General features: G+C 30.5%; 1 protein-coding gene across 33 annotated transcripts in view; it reads left to right on the top strand.

Annotated features, from left to right (window-relative positions):
• Positions 1–17330, top strand: part of RIMS2 (regulating synaptic membrane exocytosis 2) — a 597279-nt gene that overhangs the window by 395268 nt on the left and 184681 nt on the right. For 18 of the 33 annotated variants that reach the window (XM_023517366.1, XM_023517383.1, XM_003782421.1 and 15 more), the window contains 2 exons: positions 797–976; positions 1857–1966. In XM_023517366.1, coding sequence (XP_023373134.1) covers positions 797–976; positions 1857–1966 — 290 coding nt within the window. Of the gene's footprint in view, positions 1–796; positions 977–1856; positions 1967–2768; positions 2802–17330 lie in introns of all 33 variants that reach the window. The other 15 variants (XM_023517348.1, XM_023517381.1, XM_023517406.1 and 12 more) reach the window with 3 other exon arrangements.

Genomic DNA, 17330 nt, shown 5'->3' with positions numbered 1-17330 from the left:
CTTTTTGCTAGGCTCAAGGGATAGAAAAGTCAGTACTGATTGATAGGTTACCTAAATTTAAGTATATTTCCTTCAGTGAGAATTCACTTTTGCTATTAGATTTTCCTGTGAACAAAGGAATCACATTGTTTCAGAATTATTCTTTCAGTCTACTAATATCTCTTTTGAATTGTATTGGTTAGCATAGCTAAGGTGCTAAGGTAGATGGCCCATATCCAAGTTTTCTACAGAGTGATTTTTCTTGTGAATCATGTTACATATGGCTACAGATCTCAAAGTTACCCTATTTTCTTATAACCTCATTTCGATTCTTCTGTTTGAGTGTTCAGGTGCATAGTGTGTGCTTAAAGCCTTTTTAATATCTTAGTATAGTAATAAACAGTCTCAAGAGCTAGAGAATTAATGTTTGTATGGTTTTCGTCACTCTTTTGAAAATTGAATTTTTTTAAAGTAGAATACTTTACATATTTCACGCGTTCTATTTAGGAAATACATTTTGGGAAGCAGGTAGTTTTGTTTGTAGTTGATTATATAAAACCGAGCAACTCCTATTATCTTCACTGGGAATTGCTACCTATTGAAGGCAGATTTGGTTCCTTAGAAATTCTTAACAAGTTTAGTGAGAAATTGCCCATAATAACAATATGAGCAATATGAGTATGTTGCAAGAAAGAAAGCTTTTACATATGCAATAGTTTTAAACAGTTACCTTTTTCAAAATCAGTTTTATGCATCATAACCAAATAGCGGAAGGGCACTAAAGATCAACTGAGCTGCTTTTTGACTAACGTTTCAGGGATTGTGAAGCAGCAGATAGACAGCCATATCACAGATCCAGATCAACAGAACAACGGCCTCTCCTTGAGCGGACCACCACCCGCTCCAGATCCACTGAACGTCCTGACACAAACCTCATGAGGTCGATGCCTTCATTAATGACTGGAAGATCTGCCCCTCCTTCACCTGCCTTATCGAGGTGAAAGACAAATCAATCAGACTAACTTCCCCTTTACCCACTAGCACACCATTTTATTTTACCAGCAGCTAAATGGTCTTCTGTCATCTTTGGCTGATCACTAATAACAATCAATACTAACCTTTTCAGTGTAAACACACTATTTATATTCAGTGGATATAATAGTGTGTGGCTACCATTGTAATTTGTTTATTAACTGTCCTGACTGCATTTGTTTTGTGATTTCTCATTAATCAAGAGTCTTGGGTAAATTTGCTCATAATTATCATGTTCTCCTACAGAGTGAGACATTATTTGTGTTCATTAGACATCACTTCCAAATAATCATCATGACAATAAATAAAACTACATTTTTAGTTTCTTTCTATCAATACTAAAATTGGGTATTAACCAGTTTTTTTTAGCTGAATTTTGAATTATTTAGGGTTTTAGTTGTAGTTTCATGAGACATTTTGTTAAAAAAAAAAAAAAAAAAGAAGGATATTTAACATAAGCCCGAGTAAAAATCTCCATCAAGGAAGGAAGGTTAGAGGTAAAGAGTTCAGATCTGGTAGAAAGAAATATAAAGTATTACCGTTTATTTTTGGAGCTGCAAAATTCTCCTGTTGCTTTCATATGGGTAAAATACTAATTTACATCAATAATTTCATGGATTTACTATAGGGCTCTGTGTGCATGTATGTGTATGTGTGCATATTACACAAAAATATAAATATCTTTTACTATTTAATCATTCAAATATCCATATTTGTCTTTCTTAACCTTTTAATCAGCAACTAAACCTCTTTTAAAATTACATTTATACAGCTATCATGACCAATTGTATTAAAAGTATCTAACTCATTGTACTGAAAATGAATATTAATGGTGTATCTTTTAGGTCTCATCCTCGTACTGGGTCTGTCCAGACAAGCCCATCAAGTACTCCAGTGGCAGGACGAAGGGGCCGACAGCTTCCCCAGCTTCCACCAAAGGGAACGTTGGAGAGAAGTAAGTTTTATTTCTGGTTATGTCATATAGGAAATGCACATGGAAGCTAAGGTGAATCAAGATTTTCTTACTACCTTTTTGTTACTTTTTTCTTTTGTTAATTATATACCTTGGCTGCATTTAATAATATTATATTTATAAAAAATATTTTGCATTTAAAATTTGTAATATTGGGAGGTAAAATAAGGTCTCTTTATTGAGGTGGCATAATTTTTGAATTTAAATAAATATATTTTAAAAAGTAAACTTAATACTCTTAAGTAATCAGTTGGATGACATTTGTTTGCTACATCTAAGTTTATGTAATTGTTGATAGTTAAATAAAGTTTATTAGTAACTAGCCAAATCAATTTTCACACACTGCAAAGGACTGGTTAGCTGATGCACAGCAATGGTGATCCTTCTCAAAACTGGAGAACAAGAATAAGGTAATCATAAATATACAAAGAAAGCTGCATGTTGTACTGATGTTTTTAATAATTTCAAATTTTTGCATAAAAAGCATTATTTCCTGAAACACACATAAACATACTTCATAAACTTCTGTAAATTCTTGGATAAGGGACGTCTAAAAGCATGGATAACAGAATGTAATAATTTTTAACATTTAAAAATGATCCTTTTATTTAGTGGATATGCTTTACAAATATACATATATATTTAAATCACTTTTTAACTTTTCTGTAATAGAATTTATTTTCTGTGCCTTTGGAAATTTCTGTTGTTTTTAACCCCTGTGCTTTGGTTCCCTTTTTTTTTTTTTTTGTTCTGTTTTGTTTTCTTTTTATTTTGTTTTTCCTAGACAATGGAGTCAAGGAGATAGAACCTTATGAAGGTCTGTACATAAAGGAGGGTTTGTTTTGTGCTGACAGCCTTTTTGGGGGGCTACGTAAGCAAAAATAAACCCAACTGCAATTGGTGTCCCTTTGTGGTATTGATTTTTATTTATGGGAGAAATTATTTTGCTTTATGATTTCTGATAATGTATTTAACTTTTATTTTTCTTGGAAATTATATATGCCAAGGAGTTATATTTCTTTGATTTATCAAGTAAGAATGCAAAGAATTTAACTTATTTTTAATGACTAAATAAAATTTGTTCTTTTTAAAAATTTAATTTCCCTTTTAAGCAGAACTTGAGATTTTGAGTAAGATTTCAACCAAAGATATCAATTGCAGTCTGTGTTTATGTCATTGAGGATGTACACATAGTCTAGTTATAATATCATCATATATTTTGTTTTGTATTTATGATGATCTTTTAATTATTAAATTTGACTTTCGGGAAAAGAAAGTCATTGAATTAGATAGTGATCGTGGTTAGTATTTCCTACTTTGTTTTTCATGTTATAGCAAGACTGCTTGAAGTATTTCAGAATTAAATATGATACAGTTTTATTATAAAACATTACATTATGACTCAAGAGAAAATACTGAGTTGTGATATATGAAGTATCATACACTTATTAAGACAAAAAATTCCTATGCTAGTTTGGAATTCTGAAATCGACTTTTTAACTTTAAAAATTTATTGACTTTTTTTTTTTTACTGGTGAATCTCCAGCACATAGAAGAATGCCTGGCACACTGTAGGCCTTAATAAATATTTGTTGAATGAATGCATGAAATATTTACTTAAAAACTAAAAAGTTACCTGAAACAGTGTGTGAATTGCTATGAAGATAATCTTGTCATTATATATATGTTTGTAGTAAAATTCATATTTCTACAACCTATTTGTAATATATTTGTGAATGCATTGATTGCATTTGAGCAGAAATATTTTTATTGCCTTAAACAACGTGTTGATATAAGTGGCATTCCTGTTGGTTGTAACTGAATGATTATCAACTTCTGTTTTGTGCTTCTATTTCCTGTGTACCATGATTTTGAACAACCCAGTGATATTGTGAATACTGGTATATTATGCTGTCTGATAAAAAGATTTCAGCAGCATTTTTATAGTTCTCAATTATTTGTAGAGGGTAGACTGCAGAAATTACTTTCTGTAAAGAAAGCTCAGTAATAGTATTTATGGATTTTTTTTTTGTCTATCCAAGATTTTTAAAGATTGAATTTCATCATCATTTTTTTGCCTATTAAGTCAGAAACCATAGTTTATGTTTTTTAAAAATTGATTTTTAATATCTTTTATAGCAATAGTCTTTTGAGATTATGAGTAACTCCATTCTTTGTATTAATAACTGCATCAGAAAACCAAGCATATTGTTGATACCTATGAGTGGAGGTTAATGAAGTTTTTAAGGGACTGTCAACAAAGATATATTATTGCAATTTAGATATAAAATTCCAAATAGATAAGAATTTATCTAAGATAATAGATTTAGATAATAGATAATAATTAATTAGATATACTACTATATTATAATAGATACACTATTTGGAATTTTTCTTATAAAATCTATCATAATAAAACCTCAGTTTTCCTGTAATGTTGCCAATTGTGATTTTTCCATTGTTTTTCATTTAATTTCATAAATGTAAAGGGAGACAAATCCTCCCTATCCTTTTCAGTATGAAGTAAAGGCATTTTTGTATGTTTTGTTTTACTTAAAAATATAGTTTTTTTTAACAATGCTTTCATAAATGTTTAGATAGAAATTTTAGATACCTGATTATGGTATTTTCTTTAATTTAAAGGAGTAGGAAGTCTTTAACTTTTAACTAAAATTCAAGATGCAGTAACCTAAAATAGACTATCAATCCAAATCAAAATGTTCATATTATCTCCTGAAAGATAATTGTCAGAAACTGTTATTTAATGGCATTATTTAAGAATCAAAGTATTGAATTATTTATTTTCTAATCTTTAATAGCTAAAAAATGAACAGGTCTTAATTTCACTCTTTATGGGCTCATTATTTATTGTTTTGTTCTGCTAATTTAAAAAATTTAAAATGATATATATTTTATCCTGACTGTGGGTACTGTATTTAGTCATTTTTCTTTGCTTAGGGCCTGAGAAACAAAACCAGGGCAATGTAGAAAGTAAAGTATACTAAACAACTGTAGGCATTATTGTTATTATTTTTTTCTTATCTTTGATGTGCTGCCATTTTGTAAATATGAAAGAAAATTTATAGTGTCCTTTTTTGTTTCTCTAGAAGAAAAGTTATGTAACTTTGAAAATAATATGGCTAGTATATAGATGAAGTATCTTGCGTACTTTACCCAGTTATTTATATATTACAAATATTTTAGAGATCACAATTTTACTCTTACAGATCAAACTCATCATAAAAGCAGGCAGTGTAATAATAGTATATTTATTTGCTTTTCCATAACATGTCAAAAATTCATTAAAAATAACCTGTTGGTCTCCTTATAATCACCCATCATATCATGAATTATTTGGAATTTTTTATTTGTTTTGTTTCATTGAGGACTAACTGACATACCTCTCTGGTCTTGTTTTCTTCTTTACTTTTACTCATGCAAATACAGAAGTTTTTGAAGATTCTGGGCATGTGGAAGAGCAGGGGGTAGAAAAACAGGGAGAAGAGGTCAAGGCAGGTCTGTCTGACTGTGTGTCTAAAGTAAATAAATGTTTTATAAGTATTACTTCTCCATTTCACTTAAGACTTTAGGCTTAAAATTTATAAATGCACAATAAAGAATAGATTGTTTTTCAGAACTAATTTCAAAATAAATTTATTAATAGGTTTTGCATAAGCTATCTAGACAACTTGTAAGAATATTTAGTTTGCCCAGTTGGGTGAATATTTTTATTAATGTTTAAATAAAACTAGAATTGTACATAGTGCCCTTGACCACAAAAAACACCTATCCTTAACCATCTTTACTTTCAGTTCATTTATTTATTTATTCAAAACTGATTATTGAGTACCATCTAGAAAACTGTATTTTACCATATGCTATGCTGAGTAAAGTATTCTTCAATTTGTCTAGCACCTTCTTTCAAGGATTTTGAATCTATTAGAGGCAAATTGTAAGGAAATATAGACAGAATACAAATTCCATCAAAAGCTTTAGAGACCATGATCTTTTCCCCCATTATATCTTTTCTAAAATTAACAGTTAACTATGGACTCTCCTCTTCATCCTAGCTCCATATTACTATAGTATTTATTGACAGTCATAATTTTACCAATAGAATCCTCCTTCTAAATGGCATGCAGATCCCTCATTTTTGGTGTTTAAAAATCCTTATTATGTTTACATATCATGTTTGCCATTTCTTTGTCAAATGTTTCTGCAAAGATTTTAAAACTTAAAAATGTTTTAACAAGTCATAAAATATTTTTAGATACTTCTTTTATCACATTTTACTACCTTTATTTGAAACTCATAATTGAATCCTAATCTCATCTAAGTTGTAAAGGTAAATTTTAACTTTCTTGGAACAAAACAGAATATTTTTAACTTACTAAGGGTTTAACTGATTATCACTTTTTATTGATTAAACCAGAGTGTAACTTTATGTGCCTTTTCTCTCTTTAACCCTGGTGTGAAAGCAGTACTCTTATGTGTTTTGTACATGAGATGTATTTTCATGGCATATTCTCCAAGTGGAGATTGTAGTTTTAGAACTAACAAACATTTTAAGCTGAATTTGCTAATTTTTAGTAACTTAATGTCCTAAAAATGAAAAAATCAGAGTACATCTAATAATGGGAAAAGGGCAACTGTACCAATAGTTATAGGCAAGTATAACTATTTTTGTTCCCTATTCTTAGTATTCTAACTACGAGAATGTCACACATTTCCCACTTTGCTGAAACCATTTGAGAATGGCATATTCAGGAACAAGTTTAATTTTTACTAAACTATTTGATGAATGCTGTCCTAGTCACTCTTCTTCTATGTCTTATACTAGTCCATACAAATACTGAAACCTTTAACGCTATTCACAATTGGCTTCTACAGTAAAGTCGTTTTTTAGGACAGCATTGTTTTGGAATTCAATAATAGCTAATATCATTTTTATTTATTTTATATTCTTTAAGGTAAAGAAGCACATTTGTTGGGGCCAATTTGATGCCTGTGTTTCATTCTCAAAATTCATTGCAAAATTGCATCAATTCTTAAGTTAGCATAAAAGCCTAACTATAATATAAAAATGATTATTACTTATGTTGTTTTTATCATTTCCCTATAGGATAGAAAGTATATTCTTGAGTCTTCTGTTCATTAATGTGGAGTGTTATGTTTAATGCATGGATTTGTTTCTCTACTGCAGCGGTTCTCAACCTGTGGGTACTATCCACAGGAACAGTATTAAATGGCCATGGCATTAGGAAGATTGAGAACCACTGCTCTAGTGTGTGATTTCATCTTGTTTGATGTGTTTGGTTTTTATTTGGGTTGTTAATGACCTTAATTATTAATCACTATTGTTGTCTGTTTTCAATGTTATAAAGACAATGAGGGAGAAACAACAAACCTACCTAATAATGGGAAAAAAGGCAAGTCTAAAATGAAGTTAATACTGCCTTTCTATATATTAAACATTCTATATTGACATTTTATTGACATTTGTAATGTACATGAATATGCTCTCTTAAATTAAATAAACATAATTAAATAAACATATTAATCCCAATAATTTATATAATATTTAAAATATGTGTTCTGGTTTTAAAAAATTTCTGAATATGAAATTAGTCTTCAAAATATTTACCTTAATGATCCTGGTACAATCCTATTTTATTGAACTACATGGCATTAAAATTGGAAGATCTGCTTTGTTGATCATATTGAGGGGCAAGATTCTCAGGGAAATGGTGGCTGTGTTGTTATGCATTTAGAAAAACACTACATAGATATATTTTAATCCAGAAACTATTTTTAAATTGCATTATTTAAATAATATTTAAAGTGGAATTTAAAGTAGGAAATAAAACAAAAACAAACATAGTTGTAAGGGCAACAATAATATTAAATGAACATTTATAATATTTGTGGATTTTTCGTAGAACTATGAACTCTATACATTTCATAGTTCTATATTCTTTATACATTTCATAGTTTTATACACATAAATCACATAAATATTGCCTGGGAAAGTAAAAAAATCATTGATTTTTATACTTAGATTTGGTTTTCCCATAATTATTGCTGACTTAATTCTATAATTTACCATAAGTAAATTCTGTAATTTACCATAAGTAAAAACTCTCAAAAAAGTAGGACTGTATGTGTTTTGCAGTGATTGATTGTCGAATATGGCTATACACATTGATTTAGAATGTCAACATATTAAAACTTGTATCAAAAAAAGTAACATATTTAATAAAAAAACTTAATTAAAAAAAAGTAACATTATTTTTTATATTACAAAATTTGGCTCTTGTTTTTGGGCCAAATTAAGATATGGAGTAGTTTTGTGCTTCAGTAAATAAGTTGAAATGGCCTTTTGAATATTATCTTCCGTGTCTTCATCTTTTATAAATGATGTATATAATATTACTTGTAATTTCTGTTTAACACTAAAATGAATCTATAATTTTTCTTACCATGGAATATTATTCATTAACACATATGCTAAGATATGATTTAAAAGGTGACAATAATAAAATAAATAAAATTATTTCATACGTAACTAATAATATCCATAAATATTTAATTGACCTTCTAATATCTTTTTGCATATGTGTTATTTTTATCTATTTGGTGACCTCAATGATTTTTGCTTAGTATATGTGAAACGAAATTTTGATATGTACTTACATATATATCAGTGATCTGAAAGAGTAATTATATCTTCCCAAATGTTTGACCAATTATTAGAATGCAACAAGTTTTAAGAACATTTAATGCTATTTTGTATTTAAGTCCAATTGAATATTTCAAGATAATATGTGTCATATGAAGTCACTAGTCTAAAGATTATTTTTTAAACTTGTACATGTCCTTGTTTTCTTGACCTCTTGTTGACCATGAATACTTTTAATCTTCACATCCAGATAACTTTGCTTTTTTACTAATTCCTTTGATCTTGTATATGATTATCCTCTGATTTGATAATGAATATTAGACTCTCAGTATTCCCATTCATTATAAATCTATTTTTTACCTTTTATGTAAAAATCCTGTCCACTGTAAAACATCCTTATTATTATATAAATCAATTCTACAAATGACATAGTTGAATGTAGAAGGAAGTTATTGGATAAAATTTTGAAAGGCAAGAAAATGTATATATTTTTCATATGCTAACATGTTTTGATTTAATTTAATCTACTGACCTTCTATCATTAACTCTAGTTATCTAATTTTTCCTTTTGCTATCTTTTTTGGGGAGAATGGATTTTTATTTACTATTTATTTTAAATATTACAGTATAATTTATGAGTAATATAAGGGAGAAGTCTTTGAATTGATTAAAGCATATTGGTGGATCAGAGAAAATTCTAAAGGTGAGAGGATAATGGAAGTATCTACTGTTTTCCATCTACTTATATATTCAGAGGAAAAATATATAGGTATGGATTATAGATGTAACCATGGGCTAGAAATGCCCAAGCATTGAGTAGAGTGGTAGACTTACTACCTTCCTATCTTGTGATTTAAAATTAAAAAAAGAGGAAATAATGAAGACAGTTTCAATCTATAACTTGCTGTGAAGTACCCATATGTAATTTTGGAATAGACATGGTGTCCATTGCTCATCAGTTAGTATGTCATCAGTCAACCAGGACAATTTCATTAACCCTGTAATAAAGTCAGGTTCTCTGGTACATGAAATTGGTTGCTGAGTTCACAAATGAACATCTACTTAAGTCAATCCCTTTTGGTTCATTGACTCTTCACACTTCTAATAAAATAGGATTATACTTATTCCATATGGCATATGACTATAAATTAAAACTCAAAGAAAAGAATAATTAGTGAGTTTCTAGTATCCATAATTTTTTTCATTTATTCATTCATTCTTTCTACAAATAATGTTTGCGTAATCTACTTTTTTCCAGGCTCTGTTGTGAGTGGACATATACCAATGTACATGTCAAATAAGGCCCCGCCTTCATAGTCTTTTTATCCTTAAATAAAAATAAATAAGGAAATTTCAGAGACTGGCAAGTGCAAAGAAGAAAAAATAAGTCAGAATAAATGGGATAGATAGCATTCGAGGGAGTAAGGTAAATGATTTTTCATAATGCATTTTGAGAAGTACTCCCATCTCCGTAATCTTTGAACAGAGACCTGAGTAAAATGACAGAATGATCCACATGCAGATCTGAAGGAAGAGTATTCCCAGCAGAGGAACAGCAAATGTGAAGGTCCTGTAATGGAAGCAAGCTTGACTTGTTCAAGGAACAGTGAAGAGGTTAGTGTGCCTGCTGCGAAGTGAGCAAGTGATATTAGGTGCAGTCAGAGAAGTAATTGGAGCTATGACCTTATAGATCATTGTTAAGATTTTGGGTTTCCTGAGTGAAATGGTACAGTTTAATTAAAGCAACAGTACCACTTCTTTTTTACTAAGATCATTTTAAAATTGTTATGTTAAGAACAGCTTGAAGAATTAAGAGTAGAAACAGGAAGTATTGTTAGGAAGTTTTTCAGTAACTCAGGAAAGAGGTGATAGTGTTTTAGACCAGAGTGATAGAGTAAAGTATTTGGATTCTGAGTGGATATTGAAAATAGAGTCAACAAATTTCCTAGAACAGTAAAAGAAAAAGAGAGACTCAATGATGACATCCAAGTTTTTGGCCTGAGTAACTAGAAAAAACATGGTGATAGAGAAGAATAGGCTTAGTTGGAATACCAGGTGTTTAGCTTTGGAAATAGTAAGTTAGATCCAAGTAACGATGTAAAATAGGCAGTTTTAAATTCAGTCTGGAGTTCAGATTAGAGATTTGGACTATAGCTGTAAGTTTTAGAATCAGTTAAAAGAGCTGCTTGCCACCATGAGATTGGTTGTCACTAAGAGGACTAGTATAGATAGGTAAAAGTGGAAGTTCCAAGAGTGTGAGATGAATGAAATGAGTGAATAATTGGAAGTTGGGAAAATGAAGCGGCAAGAGATTGAAAAAGTGGGAGGAGAGATCCAGATTAAGAAAGTATTTGAAGGAGGAGAGAATTATCAAGAGTGTAAAAGAATCACCAAGTTTAACAAATAGGAAGTCACCATGTTGGCCTTCATTAAGAGCAGTTTTGGTGGAATGGAGCTGAGGGAGAGGCTAGGGAACAAAATACATGAAGGATATGTGGGAAACTGTTCACTTTTTGTCTTCTATATCTAGGTCTGCCACTGCTATTCACATCCAACCACCTGTCAGATAGTTTTATGAAAGCTATCTATTAGTGTTCTATGGCGTAGCTTCAAAACTGAAAATCAAAGACTTTTAGGTTTGGAAGGGACCTTACAGATCTTTTAATAAAACTGTTTTCCTTTATAGATAAAAGAGCAGAATTCTAGATAACTTTGTTCAGTCCACATAGTAGTGGATCTTTAGTCTAGATTATTCTCAATCTCATGTGTTTATATGCCATGCCCCTTCAGATGGTGTTCTTGCATAGCCTTCATTTTTTTTTTATTTTTACATTTTAGACATTAGCTAAAGATGTCCTTTGATTCAACTAATACCTGCTGTTTAAAGTGATGTACTAGAGAGTCACTGAGGATATAGAGATGAATATGACATGTTTTCTGCCTTTGAGGAGCTTTCAAGGGAAAAGCATAATGATAACAAATAAAACATAGCTTATAAAATTATTGCATAGTGCATAACATACATATAAAGTGTGTTAAGATTGTGATACATATTCAGGGTCAGGTTTAGAGATAAGTTTTGAGAGGTTCTGCTAAGGTTTTTGGCCCTAAATATTTCTCCCATTACCTTTCTTAGTATTTCATATTCTGCTATTCTCTAATGGTTTATTTTAATAATAAAAAGCTTTTAGTCCTCCTAGAACACCGAAATGCAACTATTCCTGAGGGCACTACCCAGCTATTATCACATTCAAATCTTCATAGGAAGCAAGAGAATGTAGAAAGTGTGGGGGGGAAGGCTGCTGAAAGATGTGGTAGTCTTGAAAGAGTAATAATGGAAAATTCTGTCTACTCTAAATAATACCACTTGATATGTATATATGTGTGTATATATATATGCTATAAATTTACTTTGTTAAATAATCTGGTATATTTAATTACTTAGAATAATACTTGTCACATAATAATTACTATAAAAATGTTAGCTATTATGATGATGATGATTTTTTAACAATGTCTTGCTATAATTTTGTATGTTCATCACGAATTTTAAAAATTTTAACTTTCAATTGAAATCATATCTAATTATGATAATCCTGACCCAAATATCCAATATGTTGAATATCTTAAAGTTGTATGCCACATAATGAAATTTTGGTCAACAGCACACCAAATATTTTGGTCAACAAATTTGGTCAACAGCACACCAAATAAGATTATATTAGTATATTTTTACTATAACTTTTCTATGTTTAAATATGTTTAGAAGCACAAATACTTACCATTTTTTACAGTTACCTATGATATTTCTTATAGTAACATGCTATACAGGTTTGTATCGTAGGAGTAATAGGCTAGTCATATAACCTGGGTGTGACCATCTAGGTTTTCATAAGTATAGTTTATAATGTTCCCACAATCGCAAAATGTCCTAACAACACTCTTATCAGAATGTATCCTTGCTGTTAAGCAAAGCATGATTGTATGTAGTTTAATAGTTTCCTTTTTGGAAATTAGCAATCTTGGTGCTATTTATGGTGCTATTCTCAACTAGTTTTGTTTCCTGTTTCCAGTTTCCAGTTTATGTTGTTATTATTGTTTGCTAATTTTGTTTGGTTTTGGAAAGTTAACAGCTACAACCACTTACTTGGCTCTTAGTGATTAATTTACTGTCAGAATTATAGACTAACAGTAGAATCATTCATGAGACTACAGAGAGGAAGGAAAACAAAGCCCAAATCCCCCATCCTTGTCCATACCCTGTCATTCTAAAGTTACACAGGGAAATGAAAAGAAAAATGTTTTGTTCCTTTAATGTGTAGTTGTCTGTGTTATTTCAAATATAGATAAACTTTTAAATAAGAAATTAAGGGAAAGAAAGATAGAGGTAGAAAGAGAGATGGGAAGGAAAGGGGAGAAGGAAGGAAGGAAAAAGAAAAAGATTAAACCAGGTTGCAAGGGAACCTAAAGAAATCTCAACAGTCTTTACAGTGGATATGTGCTTCTGTAAGGCATTCTAGGTATTTAGATACCATTTAGGGTGATAGGATATGGACAGGGATAGAGGATCTTGTCTTTGTTTTCCTTCCTCTGTATTCCAGAGGAATGTTTCCAGAGCCACGAGAATATTATTACTCATATTTTAATTTTAAAATATGATCAAACCTAGATAGGAATGGGCTTTATAGTAAAAATTGGTAGGTATTTCCTAACTACAGCTTTGTCTCCCCAAAATAGACAAATGACTATGTGTCCAAAATTAATATGAGAGGTATTCAAGAACATTTAAAATAGCAAAGATTTTTTCATCTGTTTTTGAGCAGGATGGGCATTCAATCAGATCTGTAATATAGAATGTTAACTTGGTGACAATGGGTAAGGTGGACTTGAAAGAGAAGAGACTGAGGGTGTATGTTCATTTAGGTATTCAGTAGTCCAGTATTTGATGGCCTAAACTAAAGCAGAGACTAGAATATTGAGGTAGGAATGCATTTAAGATTTTTTTTCTCTTCATTCATTATTCACAAATCTGAGTGAACCCATTGTCAAAGTTAAATGCTTGTAAATGGATATTTTCTAATGTCTTTTCCTAAGCTTTCCTTTCATTCCTGGAGGACTTTCCTCTTTATTTTACTTTTCTTTCTCTTTTATATACTTTCCAAAGTCTCAAGTGACTAATCAGATTTAGGAAAAAGCTCCCTTTCACCTCATACCTTCTGCAAATGTAGCCATTGTTCAAAGGTATACGTGTACCATACATGTATCATTGTTGACTTCCTGAATACAATCCTTAAGGCATTTTTTTCATCCTTTTTGTTGAAAGCACATTACTCTTAGGAAGGTGATTTGGTATGAGAGAAAGAGCAGAGGTTTGAAACTTTGGCTCAGGGCCTATCTTTACATTGTACCAGCTGCATGCTTTAGGTCCTTGCCTCAAGTTAGTTCACGTGAGAAAAGGAAATCTTAGCATATTTCTGTCATTCCTAGTATGATACTTTGAGAATCAAGTGAGGTAATGAGTACAAAACTATAAATGAAGATAAGTTTTCAGTTATCTTTATTAGTCAGCTCTTTATTTTTTCACCTGTAAAACACCTAATACAAGATCTTTTCTGTGTTTTATATGATGAAATGTGATGCTATATGTGAGAGCACAAATGACCATATATTATACAAATATAATCTTGCTAATATAGGAATTTATGCTCTTTAAATTGTCGTGTTGATGAAGAATTGCCTACATGATGAAGACTAGCCAGTATATAGTTGATTTGTAGACATACGGGTTTCTTAAATTTCACCTACAAAAAATATCACCTCATAGTTAAGTCTTCATGAGTGTAATCATTCTTCAAATTCTCTAATATTTTTTAAAGAATTCATCAAACTCTCATCTACATACAAATCAAAGGGAATAAATATAATGATAGTTCAGAAATTTGAACTCAAATTGTTCCTCTGTATTTTGTTGAATTTTCAAAACAACTTTTAATTATATGCCATTTAAGAAATGTAGGCTTAAAACTGAATATTAAGTCAATGAAATTATAAAATACTCAGTAAGGGGCAGATGCTGTGGTTTAGGCCTGTAATCCCAGCACTCTGGGAGGCCAAAGCCAGCAAATAACCTGAGTTTATGAGTTCCAGACCAGCCTGAGCTAGAGTGAGACCCCACCTCTAAAAATAGCTGGGCATTCTGGCCTGAGCCTGTAATCCCAGCTACTCCAGAGGCTGAGGCAAGAGAATTGCTTAAACCCAGGAGTCTGGGGTTGCTCTGAGTATGACGGCATGGCACTCTACCAGGGATGACAAAGTAAGACTCTGCCTCAAAAAAAAAAAAAAGAAAAACAAACAAAACAAAAAAACTCAGTAAGAATCTTAGTGGAAAAAAATGTATCCTTCTAGACCAATCATTTTAAATTACATTATATATCTCAATTTTTACCTTTTGGTAGTAGGTTGCAATATCATGGGCTAGCACTTTGTAATTGCAAATTTCGATTTTAAGGTCTTTCCTATTTTACATTAAGAAGATTATTCATTTTTCAATAGCTACTATAAAAGTCCTTTAATAGAAAAGATTCTTTAGGGTGTTGCATGCTCAGGCATATGTTGCTGTTTTTTTCTTAACTATGACTACAACAACTTTCAAACAATTTCAACATTTTCCTGATAAAAAACTAATTTATTTTTATTTAAATGCTTTATTTTAATTATATGAGCTATAAATTCGCAGAAAGCTAGATATAGGTGGCTCTTAATATTATTTCTTATAGTGATAAATGAATTATTGAATTCATTTGACTATGAATTATTGATATTGGTATTTAATTCTGGTTTTTTTATGACTTTAATTCTGTTTTAAAATAGACATGTTTCAAAATAGAGTTTAATAGTAGCCACATTTATAGCATTTGGAAAATCTTCTAAACTCTTGATGCTTCAATCTCATCATCTCTTTTATAGCTACTCTTCCATAAAATCTAATTTGACTAATCTAGGATCATAAGAAGCAAGAGCATCTATGTAATTTTAGGGCTGGACATAACCTTGGAGATTTTCAAGTCCAGCTTTCTCATACCAAGATAATAAACCTGGAAGTCAGAGAGGTTACGAAACTTGCCTATAGTTATACAGCTAATTAGTGGCAGAAGTGTTCCAAAAGGCCATCTTTCCTGTCTTAGTATATCGATATACCTTGTCTATCAGTCATTGATAGTTTTTATTTAGTTCTTTTATTGTTACATTGGTTGGAATTTATAAATGTAAGGGTATTAGAATATTTTTGTTACTAGCATATGAGTATAAATGCTTTGTGGTAAATATTTGCTGACTTCACTGTTAATACAAGTGATTCATTTTATAAACAATTATCTTCAATTAAAATGTTTGTCACCTCAAAGTGTTTAAAAATTAAACGTTCTATTTTAAGGTTTTCTTTCTCCATATTTCAGAAGATTTTGTCTAGCAGTTAAAATATGTTGACGATTTTCAAAATAAGCTCTTTTTTCTGCATAATCTTGCTTAAAAAGGCAGCATGTCTTTTATTTCTTTTCTTTTTTTTTTTTTTGGAACATCACAAACTTTATCAAATGCTGAAAGGTGCTGCACGGCTTATAAAATTTTTCATATTGTTTATTGGTAAATAACCGAAAGCACAGGTCATTCATGATCAACAAATACTTTGTTATTAATAAGCTTATTATTTTTCCCAACTTAAAAAAATCAGTCTGTTTTTTGTTTACTAAAGATGAACTTTGTTCAAGGAGTCATATGGTTCTCTCATTCTTATGACTAAAGAACACGAAGCTTGGAATTTATCAGAAAATTTTCATATTCTGTAAAGGTTTTGAGATTTCCATTTTCATTAGTAGTTGATTGATATCTTTACCAAATTGTTTACCATTTGGATAGTCTGTATTTTATGGTTACCAGATTATTTAGCAGTTGGAAAATCAGGGTTTTAACTATAAACACAAGTGTAACTTTATTACTCCTAAAGCAGGAAGTTTATTTCATTGCAATGTCCAGATTTTCTAGGATCAGAATAAAGTTTCATATTATTATTTCTGTTTATTTCAGGTCTAGGAATTAGAAAACCTGCCCACTTTATGTAGTCACTTCTTATATTAAAAGTAATCAAATAACCTATATTCAGCAGTATTAACTTTTTTTTTTCATTTTTGGTGGTGGTTTAATCTTCCCAGATACATTTTGTTTAGCTTGATATTATAAAATATGATCATATTACACCATTTATGGCCAAAGATGAATAATGTACGAGAGTATTGTATATGGCATTGTGAAACTTTGTGGGAATTAAGATATATTTGGACAGTAACTATTTATTGACTCATAGCTTTAGAAACATAAAGAAAGATAAGTGATAAGATGTATACACATAATTATTTATGAATCCTACTATAAGAATAAGTTTAAATAGTGGCTAGTGAATTTTTTGATGCGTGACCTAAAAGACCATACCTATATAGCCTGCATTCTCCCACTTTCTGTCTCTCTTACCACTCTAAGCTCATCTTCTAGGACTTTTTTCTTTGTTTGTTCTGCTCCAGCCACAGTGACCTCCTTGGTCTTCTGGAACATGGCAGACATGCTTCCACTTCAGGACATTTGCATATGCTATTCTGCTTTGAATGCCTTCTCTCC

This window comes from Otolemur garnettii, unplaced genomic scaffold (genome assembly GCF_000181295.1).
Source record: "Otolemur garnettii isolate 467f Iridium unplaced genomic scaffold, OtoGar3 scaffold00004, whole genome shotgun sequence".
In the NCBI taxonomy this organism is placed as follows: domain Eukaryota; kingdom Metazoa; phylum Chordata; class Mammalia; order Primates; family Galagidae; genus Otolemur; species Otolemur garnettii.
This window is presented reverse-complemented; position numbering and strand designations above follow the sequence as displayed.